Source organism: Heterodontus francisci, chromosome 30 (assembly GCF_036365525.1).
Source record: "Heterodontus francisci isolate sHetFra1 chromosome 30, sHetFra1.hap1, whole genome shotgun sequence".
Taxonomy (NCBI): Eukaryota; Metazoa; Chordata; class Chondrichthyes; order Heterodontiformes; family Heterodontidae; genus Heterodontus; species Heterodontus francisci.
In genome coordinates this window covers 32,718,597-32,731,315 of record NC_090400.1, presented here as the reverse complement: position 1 = coordinate 32,731,315, position 12,719 = coordinate 32,718,597, and the positions used below count along the sequence as shown (strand labels likewise).

Below are 12,719 nucleotides of genomic sequence, written 5' to 3'. Positions count from 1 at the left end.
AACACACCATTAACATACTGTTTGCTTTTGCTCCATGACCTTTTGGTCAGCTATGTGGCCTTGTCCAATCTACACCTTCTCCTTTGTTATCTCTTGCCCCACCCCCACCTCACTTGCTTATAACCTGTGACATTTCTAATATTTGTCAGTTCCGAAGAAGGGTCACTGACCCGAAATGTTAACTCTGCTTCTCTTTCCACAGATGCTGCCAGACCTGCTGAGAACAAGCATTTCTTGTTTTTATTACAGATTTCCAGCATCTGCAGTATTTTGCTTTTATTTTACTGTTTTTCCCTATCTCCTCTGTCCAGACCCCTCATAATTTTGAATACCTCTATCAAATCACCTCTCAGCCTTCTCTTTTCCAAGGAAAATGGCCCCAACTCTGCAATTTACCTTCGTAAATGAAGTTCCTCATCACTGGAACCATTCTCATGAATCTTTTCTGCATTCTCTCCCATGCCTAAAGTGCGGCACCCAGAACTGGCTGCAATACTCCAGCTGAGGTGAACCAGTGTTTTATACAAGTTTAATATAACCTCCTTGCTCTTGTAATCCATGCCCTTATTAATAACGCCTAGGATACTGTATGCTTTATGAACCGCTCTCTCAACCTGTCCTGCCACCATCAATTACTTATGCACATATACACCCAGGTCCCTCTGCTCCTGCACCCCGTTTAGAGTTGTACCCTTTATTTTAAATTGTCTCTCTGTGTTTTTCCTACCAAAATGAATCACTTCACATTTCTCCATAGTCAATATCATCTGCCATTTGTCCGCTCATTCCACGAAGTTGCCTACGTCCTTTTGACATTCTACAATATCCTCCTCACAGTTCTCAATGTTTCCAAGTTTTGTATCATCCGCAAATTTTGAAATTGTGCCCTGTACACCAAGGTCTCGGTCATTAATATCTATCAAGAAGAGCAAGGCTCCCAACAGTGACCCCTGGAAAATTCTACTACAAACTGAAAAATATCCATTAACCACTACTCTCTGTTCCCTGTCACACAGCCAATTTCGTGTCCATTGTTGCTACTGTCCCTTTTATTCCATGAGCTATAACTCTGCTCACAAGTCTGTTGTGTGGCACTGTATCAAATGCCTTTTGAAAGTCTATGTACACCACATCAACAGCATTACCCTCATCAATCCTTTCTGTTTCCTCTTCAAAAACTCCAGCCAATTAGAAAAACATGACTTTCCCTTGACAAACCCATGCTCACTTTCCTTAATTAACCCACATTTGTCCAAGTGACAATTTTGTCCCAAATTATTGTTTCTAAAAGTTTCCCCACCATCAAAGTTCAACTATAGTTGCTGGGCTTACCTTTACACCCTTTTTTGAACAAGTGTGTAACATTTGCAATTCTTCATTTCTCTGGCACCACCCCTGAGTCTAAGGAAGACAGGATAATTATGGCCAGTGCCTCCACAATTTCCACTGTCACTTCCCTCAATATCCTTGGATGCATCTCATTGGGTCCTGGTGCCTTATCAACCTTATCAAGTACAGACAGCCTATCCAATACCTCCTCCTTATCAATTTTAAATACTTCTAGTGTATTAATTACTTCCTCTTTCACCACGATCTGGGTTGCATCTTCTTCCTTGGTAAAGACAAATGCAAAGTATTCATTTAATACCTCACCGATGTCTCCTGCCTTGCTGTGGCAAAACCCTGGCCGTACTGTTTGTAAAACATAAGGATGTTGATACATTAGCAAAAGGCAAAGTTAGCATTTACGTGAGGGTATTCTTTACATGTCTTCAATCAGTGAACTGAACTTCTGAGCAGTATAGTGGAGGCAAACATCCTAGAATTATTTCAGAAGCAGTTGGATGGTGGGTGTGTGGGGCTTTTTCTGCATGAATGGCCAAGATGGCCAAATGACCTTCATTTGTATCTACCTTGTGACCCTTAATGAAATCTCCCGTATTTGCACATTTGGCTGCAAGTCAAGAACAGAAAATACTGGAAACACTCAACAGTAGGTCCCTGTTCTGTCCACAGATGCTGTCTGATGTGCTGAGTGTTAGCAGCATTTTCTATTTTTATTTCAGATTTCCAGCATCTGCAGTATTTTACACTTTGTCAACATGTTTTTGTATATTTTGGTAAAGGAGGAGCTGATGGATTTCTGCAAGGTCTCAGAAGCTAAATCAAATCATAGAATAGCTGCAGCACTGAAGGAGGCCATTCGGTCCATCATGCCCATGCTGGCTCTCTGCAAGGGCACTCCGTTAGTCCCGCTGCCTCGCACTTTCCCTGTAGCCCCGCAAATTTTTTTCTCTTCAGGTGCTTAACCAATTGTCTTTGAAATGAAAGTTAATAGATAAATGCCCGTGGGTGTATTTTGTTTGTACTAAGAAATATCACATTTGTTTTCATAGGTTATGTGCTTAACATTTTTTTCTGGTTTATTAAAGCTGAGATTCTGTTTTGCTGCTCCCTTTGTATGATTCACCTGAGTAAGATATCTGAGGATCTAATAATTTACAACACCAAGGAATTTGGATTCATAACCCTGTCTGATGCCTACAGGTAATTCCATAATCAGGTTAGTCATACTTTCATTTGGAGCCGGTGGCCAAAGAACAATGCAATTTTTGAGGGGTTAGGTATACATTTAATCTAGAATTAAATGTGTATATTTTCCAGGGGTGCGGATGATATGAAGAGGCCGAGGCAATGTGCAATCAGAAATAGATTCATAAATAACAACATGTAAATCTGAGCTGTGAAGCCATTTGAATGGACCATTCAAGATAGAGCAGTTTGTTGTCTTTTCTTTCGAATATAATTCCTTTAAAAATAAATGCTTTGTAACAACAATGAGATTTCTCTTGTGAGGATCTTGGTTTGATTACAGATGTTTATCTGCCTATGAGGTTTTTTGTTAATGCAAGTGAGAAATTGTGATGTTAGGTAGAAGACAAAAGTGAATAATTAGAGACTTTCTTTAAATAAAGTTAATCGCTCAGGACAGTCCAGTGGGTACATTGCAAAGTTATTGTCATGACTGCTGATAGGGAATTCTGAGTTTGAATTCCAGTTTCAATGGGCTGAATTTAATGCAGGTGGTGGTGGCCCTGACAGTGGGCTGGAAAGCCAAGGGCCGCCCAGCTGCAGCTGTTTCCGGGTACCCTGACCTGATTCTGTGCCCCTCAGGCAATTAGCTGCCTGTTGTTGGGGCTCCTGTCCCTTGAAGGGCAGAGATCCTGCCTCCAAGAGCTGCCGGCCAATCGGAGGACTGGCAGCTCTTCAATCCCAGCAGTGCCAAAGGGAGCGGTGGCCACAGCTGGGATTGCACCTGGCCAGCATCATAGATGCCAGCTTGGAACCCAGATGAGTGTCCCCGGTGACCTCAACCCCAGTCAGACAGGCCCTGGAGTGGGGTGGGGGGGCAGCTGGGTTCATTGGTAAGGACTGGGGAGGCTATTTCTACGGGAACAGCCCTTGCCACCAGTATGCCCAATCAGGAGGGCCGCCTGGGCCCCCCTGCCCAATCAGGAGGGCCGCCTGGGCCCCCCCACCCCCTGAACCCATGTCGCAAAAAGCACCCCCCCTACCCCCGTCATTTGGCCTCTGGATGGAAAGACCGTCCTTGACCTTCCCCACTACCGTTAAAATTGAGGCAAGGCTGGACGTGTCTTTGGATGGATAAGGATCATGATATTGTTTCACATATTGTGGCATTCCTGCAGTAGGGTGACTTATGTCACCAAAATAGATCATGTTAGCTGTTCCTCAGGTGGTCAAAATACTGGCAGGCTGAACGGCCAAAACCGTCGTGCCCACAAAGTTGCTTTTAAGTCAATGTGACTGCTGTAGAAACGGTCTGTCTGTTTTCTATTTAAGGAAAGTTTCTGCACCTGTGGTAATGACATTACAGAAATGATTCCTCAAGTAGTTGCTCAACATAAATATGCCACAAGAGGAAGTTCCACTTGGCTTGGTGCAGTTAATTATGAAAGGGTGTGAAACTCTCTGAAAGGCTGCTGTCACTCAGAGTGCTAGCTGGCTGCTTTGTTCCACTTCCCTTTCTTCTTTGGCCTCCTTGTCTCGAGAGACAATGGGTAAGCGCCTGGAGGTGGTCAGTGGTTTGTGGAGCAGTACCTGTAATGGCTATAAAGGCCAATTCTAGAGTGACAGACTCTTCCACAGACGTTGCAGATAAAATTGGTTGTCGGAGCTGTTACACAGTTGGCTCTCTCCTTACACTTCTGTCTTTTTTCCTGCCAACTGCTAAGTCTCTTCGACTCGCCACTCTTTTGCCCTGCCTTTATGGCTGTCCACCAGCTCTGGCGATCACTGGCAACTGACTCCCACGACTTGTGGTCAATGTCACAGGACTTCATGTCACGTTTGCAGACGTCTTTAAAGCGGAGACATGGACGACCAGTGGGTCTGATACCAGTGATGAGCTCACTGTACGAAGCATCCTTGGGGATCCTGCCATCTTCCATGCGGCTCACATAGAGTCATCGAGTTATACAGCACAGAAACAGCGCCGCTGGCTCAGTAAGGTGTATATGCTGGGGATGTTGGCCGCCTCAAGGACTTCTGCGTTGGAGATACGGTCCTGCCACCTGGTGCCAAGGATTCTCCGGAGACAGCGAAGATGGAATGAAATAAAAACAAGAAATGCTGGAACCACTCAGCAGGTCTGGCAGCATCTGTGAAAAGAGAAGCAGAGTTAACGTTTCGGGTCAGTGACCCTTCTTCGGAACTGACAAATATTAGAAAAGTCACAGGTTATAAGCAAGTGAGGTGGGGGTGGGGCAATAGATAACAAAGGAGGTCCAGATTGGACCAGGCCACATAGCTGACCAAAAGGTCACGGAGCAAAGGCAAACAATATGTTAATGGTGTGTTGAAAGACAAAGCACTAGTACAGATTAGGTATTAATACACTGAATATTGAACAGCAGCAAGTGCAAACCTGAAAAAAAAACAGTGGGTAAGCAAACTGAACAAACTAAGATGAAATGAAATAAATGCAAAAAAATTGTAAAAAATGTAAAAAAGAATGTAAAAAAAAAAGGAAGAAAAAATAGCTAAAAATGAAAGTAAAATGGGGGGCTGTCATGCTCTGAAATTATTGAACTCAATGTTCAGTCCGGCAGGCTGTAGTGTGCCTAATCGGTAGATGAGATGCTGTTCCTCGAGCTTGCGTTGATGTTCACTGGAACACTGCAGCAATCCCAGGACAGAGATGTGAGCATGAGAGCAGGGGGGAGTGTTGAAATGGTAAGCAACTGGAAGCTCAGGGTCCTGCTTGCGGACTGAGCGGAGATGTTCCGCAAAACGGTCACCCAGTCTGCGCTTGGTCTCCCCAATGTGGAGGAGACCACACTGTGAGCAGCAAATATAGTATACTACATTGAAAGAAGTACAAGTAAATCGCTGCTTCACCTGAAAGGAGTGTTTGGGGCCTGGGATAGTGAGGAGAGAGGAGGTAAATGGGCAGGTATTACACCTCCTGCGATTGCAGGGGAAGGTACCTTGGGACGGGGACGAGGTGGTGGGGGTAATGGAGGAGTGGACCAGGGTGTCGCGGAGGGAACGATCCCTTCGGAATGCTGGCGGAAAATGGAATGAGTTGAGATGTCGCTCTTGGCTGACATACATTGTCCAGGCCTTGCTGCCATAGAGCAATCATTGATGTGATTGTGTGTGTGAGTGGGGTAAGGAAAGAGAGCAGCTGCTGTACACTTCTAGATGTTTGTGGTAAGGATTTTCATGTTCTTTCAGCACAGGGAGTAGCCTGATGCCCCAGAAGAAAAATGCAGACAGTTTGGAACTGATTCGAGGCAAAGCTGGACGTGTCTTTGGACGGGTAAGGATTGCGATATTGTGTGACCGTGTATTGAAGAGTCACATCAGTTCAGCTGTTCCCTGATTTTAACTCCATGGTTATTTGTAACTGAGCTGCACATTTTGAATGTCAGTCAACAAGTCCAAATACAATCTAAACTATTTATTAGTACTTGTCTATTCCCTCTTGAAATAAAATGTTTAAATTTCAAAATCGCATCCGTTCTTTAAAAAAAACAATGTGACAAGTCATCAAGATATTGAGAGGTTAGGCACATTGCCATAACAATGTGGAGATTTATACAATATCTGACCTGGGACCGGGAGAGGACCAAAGAGGAGCAGACCTGTGAGAGGAACACAGACTGGGGTGCAGATAAATAAAGCCTACGGACTGCAGCCTATACCACTTTGTTTTATTCGTTGCTGGGATGTGGGCTAGACCAGCATTTATTGCCATCCCTAATTGCCCTTGAGAAGGGGGTGATGAGCTGCCTTCTTGAACCACTGCAGTCCATGTGGGGTAGGTGTATCCACAGTTTTGTTAGAAAAGGAGTTCCAGGATTTTGACCCAGCGACAGTGAAGGAATGGCGATATAGTTCCAGGTCAGGATGGTGTGTGACTTGGAGGGGAATTTGCAGGTGGTGGAGTTCCCATGCATCTGCTGCCCTTGTCCTTCTAGCTGGTAGAAGTCGCAGGTTTGGAAGGTGCTGTCTAAGGAGCCCTGGTGCATTGCTGTAGATGGTACACACTGCTGCTACTGTGCATCGGTGGTGGAGGGAGTGAATGTTTGTAGATGGGGTGCCAATCAAGCGGGCTGCTTTGTCCTGGATGGTGTCGATCTTCTTGAGTGTTGTTGGAACAGCACCCATCCAGGCAAGTGGAGAGTATTCCAGCACACTCCTGATTTGTGCCTTATAGATGGTGGACAGGCTTTGGGGAGTCAGGAGGGGAGTTACTTGCCACAGGACTCCTAGCTTCTGACCTGCTCTTATAGTTATGGTATTTATATGGCTACTCCAGTTTGGTTTCTGGTCAATGGTAACCCCCAGGATGTGGATGGACTTACCTTCCAAGAGAGAAGCGTACCTGCGGGAGGAGCACAGACCAGGGAGCAGATAACAAGAGAGAATCTAACCATCTCCCCTTGATGTTCAATGGCATTACCATCACTGAATTCCACTACTATCAACATCCTGGGGTTACCATTATCAGGAAACTGAATTGGACCAACCACATAAACAGTGTGGCTGCAAGAGCAGGTCAGAGGCTGGGAATTCTGCAGCAAGTAACTCACCACCTGACTCTCAATGCCTATCCACTATCTACAAGGCACAAATCAGGAGTGTAATGGAATACTCTCCACCTGCCTGGATGAGTGCAGCTCCAACAACATTCAAGAAGTTCAACACCATCCAGGACAAATCAGCCCACTTGATTGGCACCCTATCCACCACCTTCAACATTCACTCCCTTCACCACCAACACACAGTGGCAGCAGTGTGTACCATCTACAAGATGCACTGCAGCAACTCACCAAGGTTCCTTCGACAGAACCTTCCAAACCTATGAGCTCTACCACCTAGAAGGACAAGGGAAGCAAATACATGGGAACAACCACCTGCAAGTTCCCTTCCAAGTCACACACCGTCCTGACTTGGAACTATATCGCCGTTTCTTCACTGCCGCTGGGTCATAATCCTGGAACTCCCTTCCTAATAGCACTTTTGGTATACCTACACCCCAAGGACTGCAGCGGTTCAAGAAGGCAGCTCACCACCACCTTCTCAAGGGCAATTAGGGATGGGCAGTAATGCTGGTCTAGCCAGTGATGCCCACATCCCATGAACGAGCACAAAATAAATAAATAAATAAATAAAGCCTGAGGATCACAGCCTACACCACTTAGCTTCCAGGAGAGGAGCAGGGAGGAGGGTACCTGCAGGAGGAACACAGATGGGGGAGCTTATAAATAAAGCCTGAGGTGTGGGGCCTACACCACTTCCCTTCCAAGAGAGGAGCAAATAGGTGCATACCAGAAGGAGGAACACAGACCGAAGAGCAGATAAATAAAGGCTTAGGATCGCGGCCTATACCACTTCCCTTCCGAGAGAGGAGTGGAGAGGATTGCAGGAGTCTAGATGCACCCTGAATTTGAAGAAGAAGTGAACAGTAACATCACAGTAAAACCATAAGTTGATTGGATGTTAAGTAACTGCTATTAGGGTGTGTGTGTAAAGAGTTGGTGCATATATTGCTTTTAGGGAGTCTGTGTAAAGAGGTGGAGATTAGAAAAAGATAAAAAAACAAAATTTAAATAAGGTTTAAGTAGCTAATTAACTTCCTTATAAATAATAAAGAAATGCCAGTAGAAGGAAAGTAAGAAGCTGTTGAATCTTCTGTTTTGTTTGTAAGTAGTAAGGTTTGTCAGTATTAGGGTTTAATTAGTAATGTAAGTGATTGGTGCATAGAGGCATTAATTAAAAATTAATTAAAACAATTAAGTAGTTAAGTAAAACACATTAAGGATGACAGGACAGGTGATGTGTTGCAGCTTGAGTATGTGGGAGCTCGTGGACACCAGTGAGACCAAGGCAACCACATCTGCTGTAAGTGTCAGCAACGCGAGGAACTTGGCTCAGAGTTGATGAGCTGGAGGCCGAGCAACAGACATAGCGATGCATCGGGGAGGGGGAATGTTACCTGGACACTTTGTTCCAGAAGGCAGTCACACTGCTTAGGCTAGGGTCTTCTGATTTGGTCAGAGGTCAGGGACAGGTGGGTGTGTGACTGTGAGTGAGGCAGGTAAGGGGATCGAGAAGGTATAAGTGGAAGAGCCTCAGCCCTTGCAATCATCCATAAGGTTCGAGGTTCTTGCAGCTTGGATGGATGAAAGCAGGGGCTGTAGGGTGGATGAGCAAACTGACCAAGGCACATGATGCAAGAAACCATTCAAGTGGGGGCAGTAAATAGGAATGTAGTGGTAGTAGGGGACAGTATAGTCAGGGGGATAGACACAGTTTTCTGCAGCCAAGAGCATGAGTCCAGAAGGCTATGTTGCCTGCCCGGTGTCAGGGTTCAGGATATCTGTTCAGGACTGCAGTAGAATTTGCAGTGGGAGGGGGAGGATCCAGTTGTTGTGGTCCACATGAGTACAATGACATAGATATGACGAGGAGGGAGGTTCTGCTTAGGGATTGTGAGCAACTAGGGGCTAAATTAAAAGGAAGAACCACAAAGTAATAATCTCTAGATTATACCTGAGCCATGAGCAAATTGACATAGGGGAAATAAGATTAGAGTTAAATGCGTGGCTGAAAGATTGGTGTGGGAGAAATGGGTTTCGATTCATGGGGCACTGGATCCAGTACTGGGGAAAGTGGGAGCTGAGCCATTGGGTGGTCTTTTCCTGATCCATACTGGAACCGGTGTTCTGGCAAGTTAAATAACTAGAAGTAAGAAGTAACTAAGAAGTATTTAGATGAGCACTTGAAACGCCATAGCATACAAGGCCACGGGCCAAGTGCTGGAAAATGGGATTAGAATAGTTAAGTGCTTGATGGCTGGCACAGACACGATGAGCTGTAGGGCCTGTTTCTGTGCTGTATAACTCTATGACTCTATGAGCAGAGAGGGCTTCAAAATAAATAGTGGGGGGAAGGGACCAAGTGAGGGTAGATGTGGTAAAATTTAGAGGAAAGGATAAGGCAATATCTCAGGGTAGCGACATGGGTAATGCGAACATACAAACAAACATACAAATTAAGAGCAGGAGTAGGCCACTCGACCCATCTAGCCTGCTCCACCATTCATGGCTGAACTGATTACTCCACATTTCCACCTACCCCCGATAACCTTTCACCCCCTTGCTTATCAAGAATCTATCTACCTCTGCCTTAAAAATATTCAAAGACTCTGCTTCTACTGCCTTTTGAGGAAGAGAATTCCAAAGACTCACGACCCTCTGAGAAAAAATTTCTCCTCATCTCTGTCTTATTTTTAAACAGTGACCCCTAGTTTGAGATTCTCCCACAAGGGGAAACATCCTTTCCACATCCACCCTGTCAAGACCCCTCAGGATCTTATATGTTTCAATCAAGTTGCATCTTACTCTTCTAAATTCCAGCAGATACAAGCCTAGCCTGTCCAATCATTCCTTGTAAGACAGGCCACCTATTCCAGGTATTAGTCTAGTAAACCTTCTTCTCTGTACTGCCTCCAATGCATTTAAATAAGGAGACTGTAACTGTACACAGTACTCCAGATGTGGTCTCATCTATGATTTATATAACTGAAGCATAACCTCCCTATTTTTGTATTCAATTCCCCTTGCGATAAACAATAACATTCTATTATATTTCCTAATAACGTGCTGTACCTGCATACTAACATTTTGCCATTCATGCACTAGGACACCCAGATCCCTCTGCATCTCAGAGCTCTGCAATCTCTCACCATTTAGATAATATGCTTCTTTTTATTCTTTCTGCCAAAGTGGACAATTTCACTCTTTCCCATATTATACTCCATTTGCCAGGTCTTTGCCCACTCATTTAACCTATCTATATCCCTTTGTAGCCTCTCAAAGAACTCTAATAAATTGGTTAAACATGATTTCCCTTTCACAAAACCATGTTGACTCTGCCTGATGACCTTGAATTTTTCTAAATGCCTTACTGTACCATCTTTAATAATAGCTTCTGACATTTTCCCTGAGACAAATGTTAAGCTGTAGTTTCCTGCTTTCTATCTCCCTCCCTTTTTGAATAAAGGAGTTACATTCACTATTTTCCAATAGAAAGGAACCTTCCCCGAATCTAGGGAATTTTTGAAAATTAAAACTAAAGCATCAACTATCTCACGAGTCACTTCTTATAACACCCTAGGATGAAGTCCATCAGGACCCGGGGACTTGTCAGCCCACAGCTCCAACAATTTGTTCAGTACCACTTCCCCGGCAATTCTAATTTTCTTGAGTTCCTCCCTCCCTTTCATTTCCTGACTTACAGCTAATTCTGGGATGTTACTTGTATCCTCAATAGTGAAGACTGATGCAAAATATCTGCTCAATTCATCTGCCATCTCCTTATAATCCATTATTAATTCCCCAGACTCACTTTTTATAAGACTCACTTTGTTAACTCTTTTTAAAATATCTATAGAAACTCTTACTATCTGTCTTTATGTTTCTAGCTAGCTTTCTCTCATACTCTAATTTTACCTTCCTTATCAATCTTTTAGTCCTTCTTTGCTGTTTTTTACATTCTGTCCAATCTTCTGACCTGCCTCCCATCTTTGCACAATTATATGCTTTTTCTTTAAGTTTGATACTATCTTTAACTGTTTTAGTTAACCATGGATGACGGGTCCCACCCTTGGAATTTTTCTTTCTTGTTGAAATGATAATGACAACCCAGAGTGTGGCAGAAAGGGACAAAGCATACAAACTTGAGTGCACCAGCAGATAAGGCCAGAGTTTGCACACAGCATTTGTAACAAATAGAAATAAATATGTATGTATGACTGATAGCCATTACAGAGATGTGGCTGCAAGGTAACCATGGCTGGGACCTGAATATTCAAGAGTATTTGACATTTCGGAAGGACAGGAAGCTAGTTGGGGTATTTCTGTTAATTAAGGATGACATTAGTACTGTAGTGAGAGATGGCCTTAGTTCAAAAGATCAAGATGTAGAATCATTTTGGGTAGAGATAAGAAATAGCAAAGGAAAGGAGTCACTTGAGGGAGTAGTTTATAGGTCCCCTAACAATAGCTACACTGTAGGACAGAGTATACAGGAAGAAATAAAGGGGGCTGGTAAGAAAGGTACTGCAATAATCATGGGTGATTTTAATCTACATATAGATTGAACGAATCAGATTGACAAAGGTAGCCTGGAAGATGAGATCATAGTGTTCTCGGGATAATTTCTTAGAGCAGTACATTTCAGTGTCAACCAGGGAGCAGGTCATTCTAGACCTGGTAATGGGCAATGAGACAGGATTAATTAATGACCTCATAGTAAAGGAGCCTCTAAGTAACAATGACCATAACATGATAGAATTTCACATTTTGTTTGAAGGTGAGAATTGTAGGTCTAAGACTAGTGTTTTTTAAACTTAAATAAAAGCAATTAAAGGGGTATGAAGACAGAGTTGGCCAAAATGAACTGGGAAAATAGGTTAAAAGATAGGACAGTAGAGAAGCAGTGGCAGACGTTTAAGGAGGCATTTCATGGGCTGAATTTTACCAACACCCATCTCCTTCCATCACTGGACGTCAGGGGTTGTGATGGGGGTTGGGGGGGGGCCGGAAAATACCTCCGAGAAGGCTCGGCCCCATATTGCTGGAGGCAGCGAGGCCTCATGATGGCGCAACCTGCCGCATGGCGACAGGACCGTCATTTAAATATGTTAATAAATGTAAATGAATTAATTAATGAACTACCTAGTCCTGCTGGCCATCCCACTCTGATTTTGCTTTCGGTGGCCGGTACTCCCATGCCTTCGGATTTCTGACCAGTGATGTAAGACGGAATACTGGTGGGCAGGGGGGGAGCAGGTAAGTTCCTCAGTGCAGGAGTGGGAGGAGGGGTGGCAAATTAATTTCATTGGTCTCGGGGCTGGTGGGAAGGGGTAAAGATTAAAGTTTGCGACCTTTGGGGGGAGGAAAGGTCAGGTGCGAAAGGTAAGTATATTGGGGGGACAGGGCAAGGAATTAATTGTTTGGTCATTGGGAGGGTGGGAAAGGGGCTTGAAACTTTTATTAATTTCTTTCAAATAAAGTCTACATCACTATTCCTTTAAAAATTCATCTTAAATGTAAGGGCTTGAAGCCTTTTAAAAATGCGATGGTGCCGGATGCCGTTGCCGGGGACGGAGCGCTCACCCCTTC

At 44.1% G+C, this 12,719-nt stretch overlaps 1 protein-coding gene across 2 annotated transcripts in view; it reads left to right on the top strand.

Annotated features, from left to right (window-relative positions):
- LOC137346664 (argininosuccinate lyase-like) overlaps positions 1-12,719 on the top strand; it is a 64,964-nt gene that overhangs the window by 43,310 nt on the left and 8,935 nt on the right. For both annotated transcript variants that reach the window (XM_068010312.1, XM_068010311.1), the window contains 2 exons: positions 2,433-2,547; positions 5,761-5,845. In XM_068010312.1, coding sequence (XP_067866413.1) covers positions 2,433-2,547; positions 5,761-5,845 — 200 coding nt within the window. The remainder of the gene's footprint in view (positions 1-2,432; positions 2,548-5,760; positions 5,846-12,719) is intronic.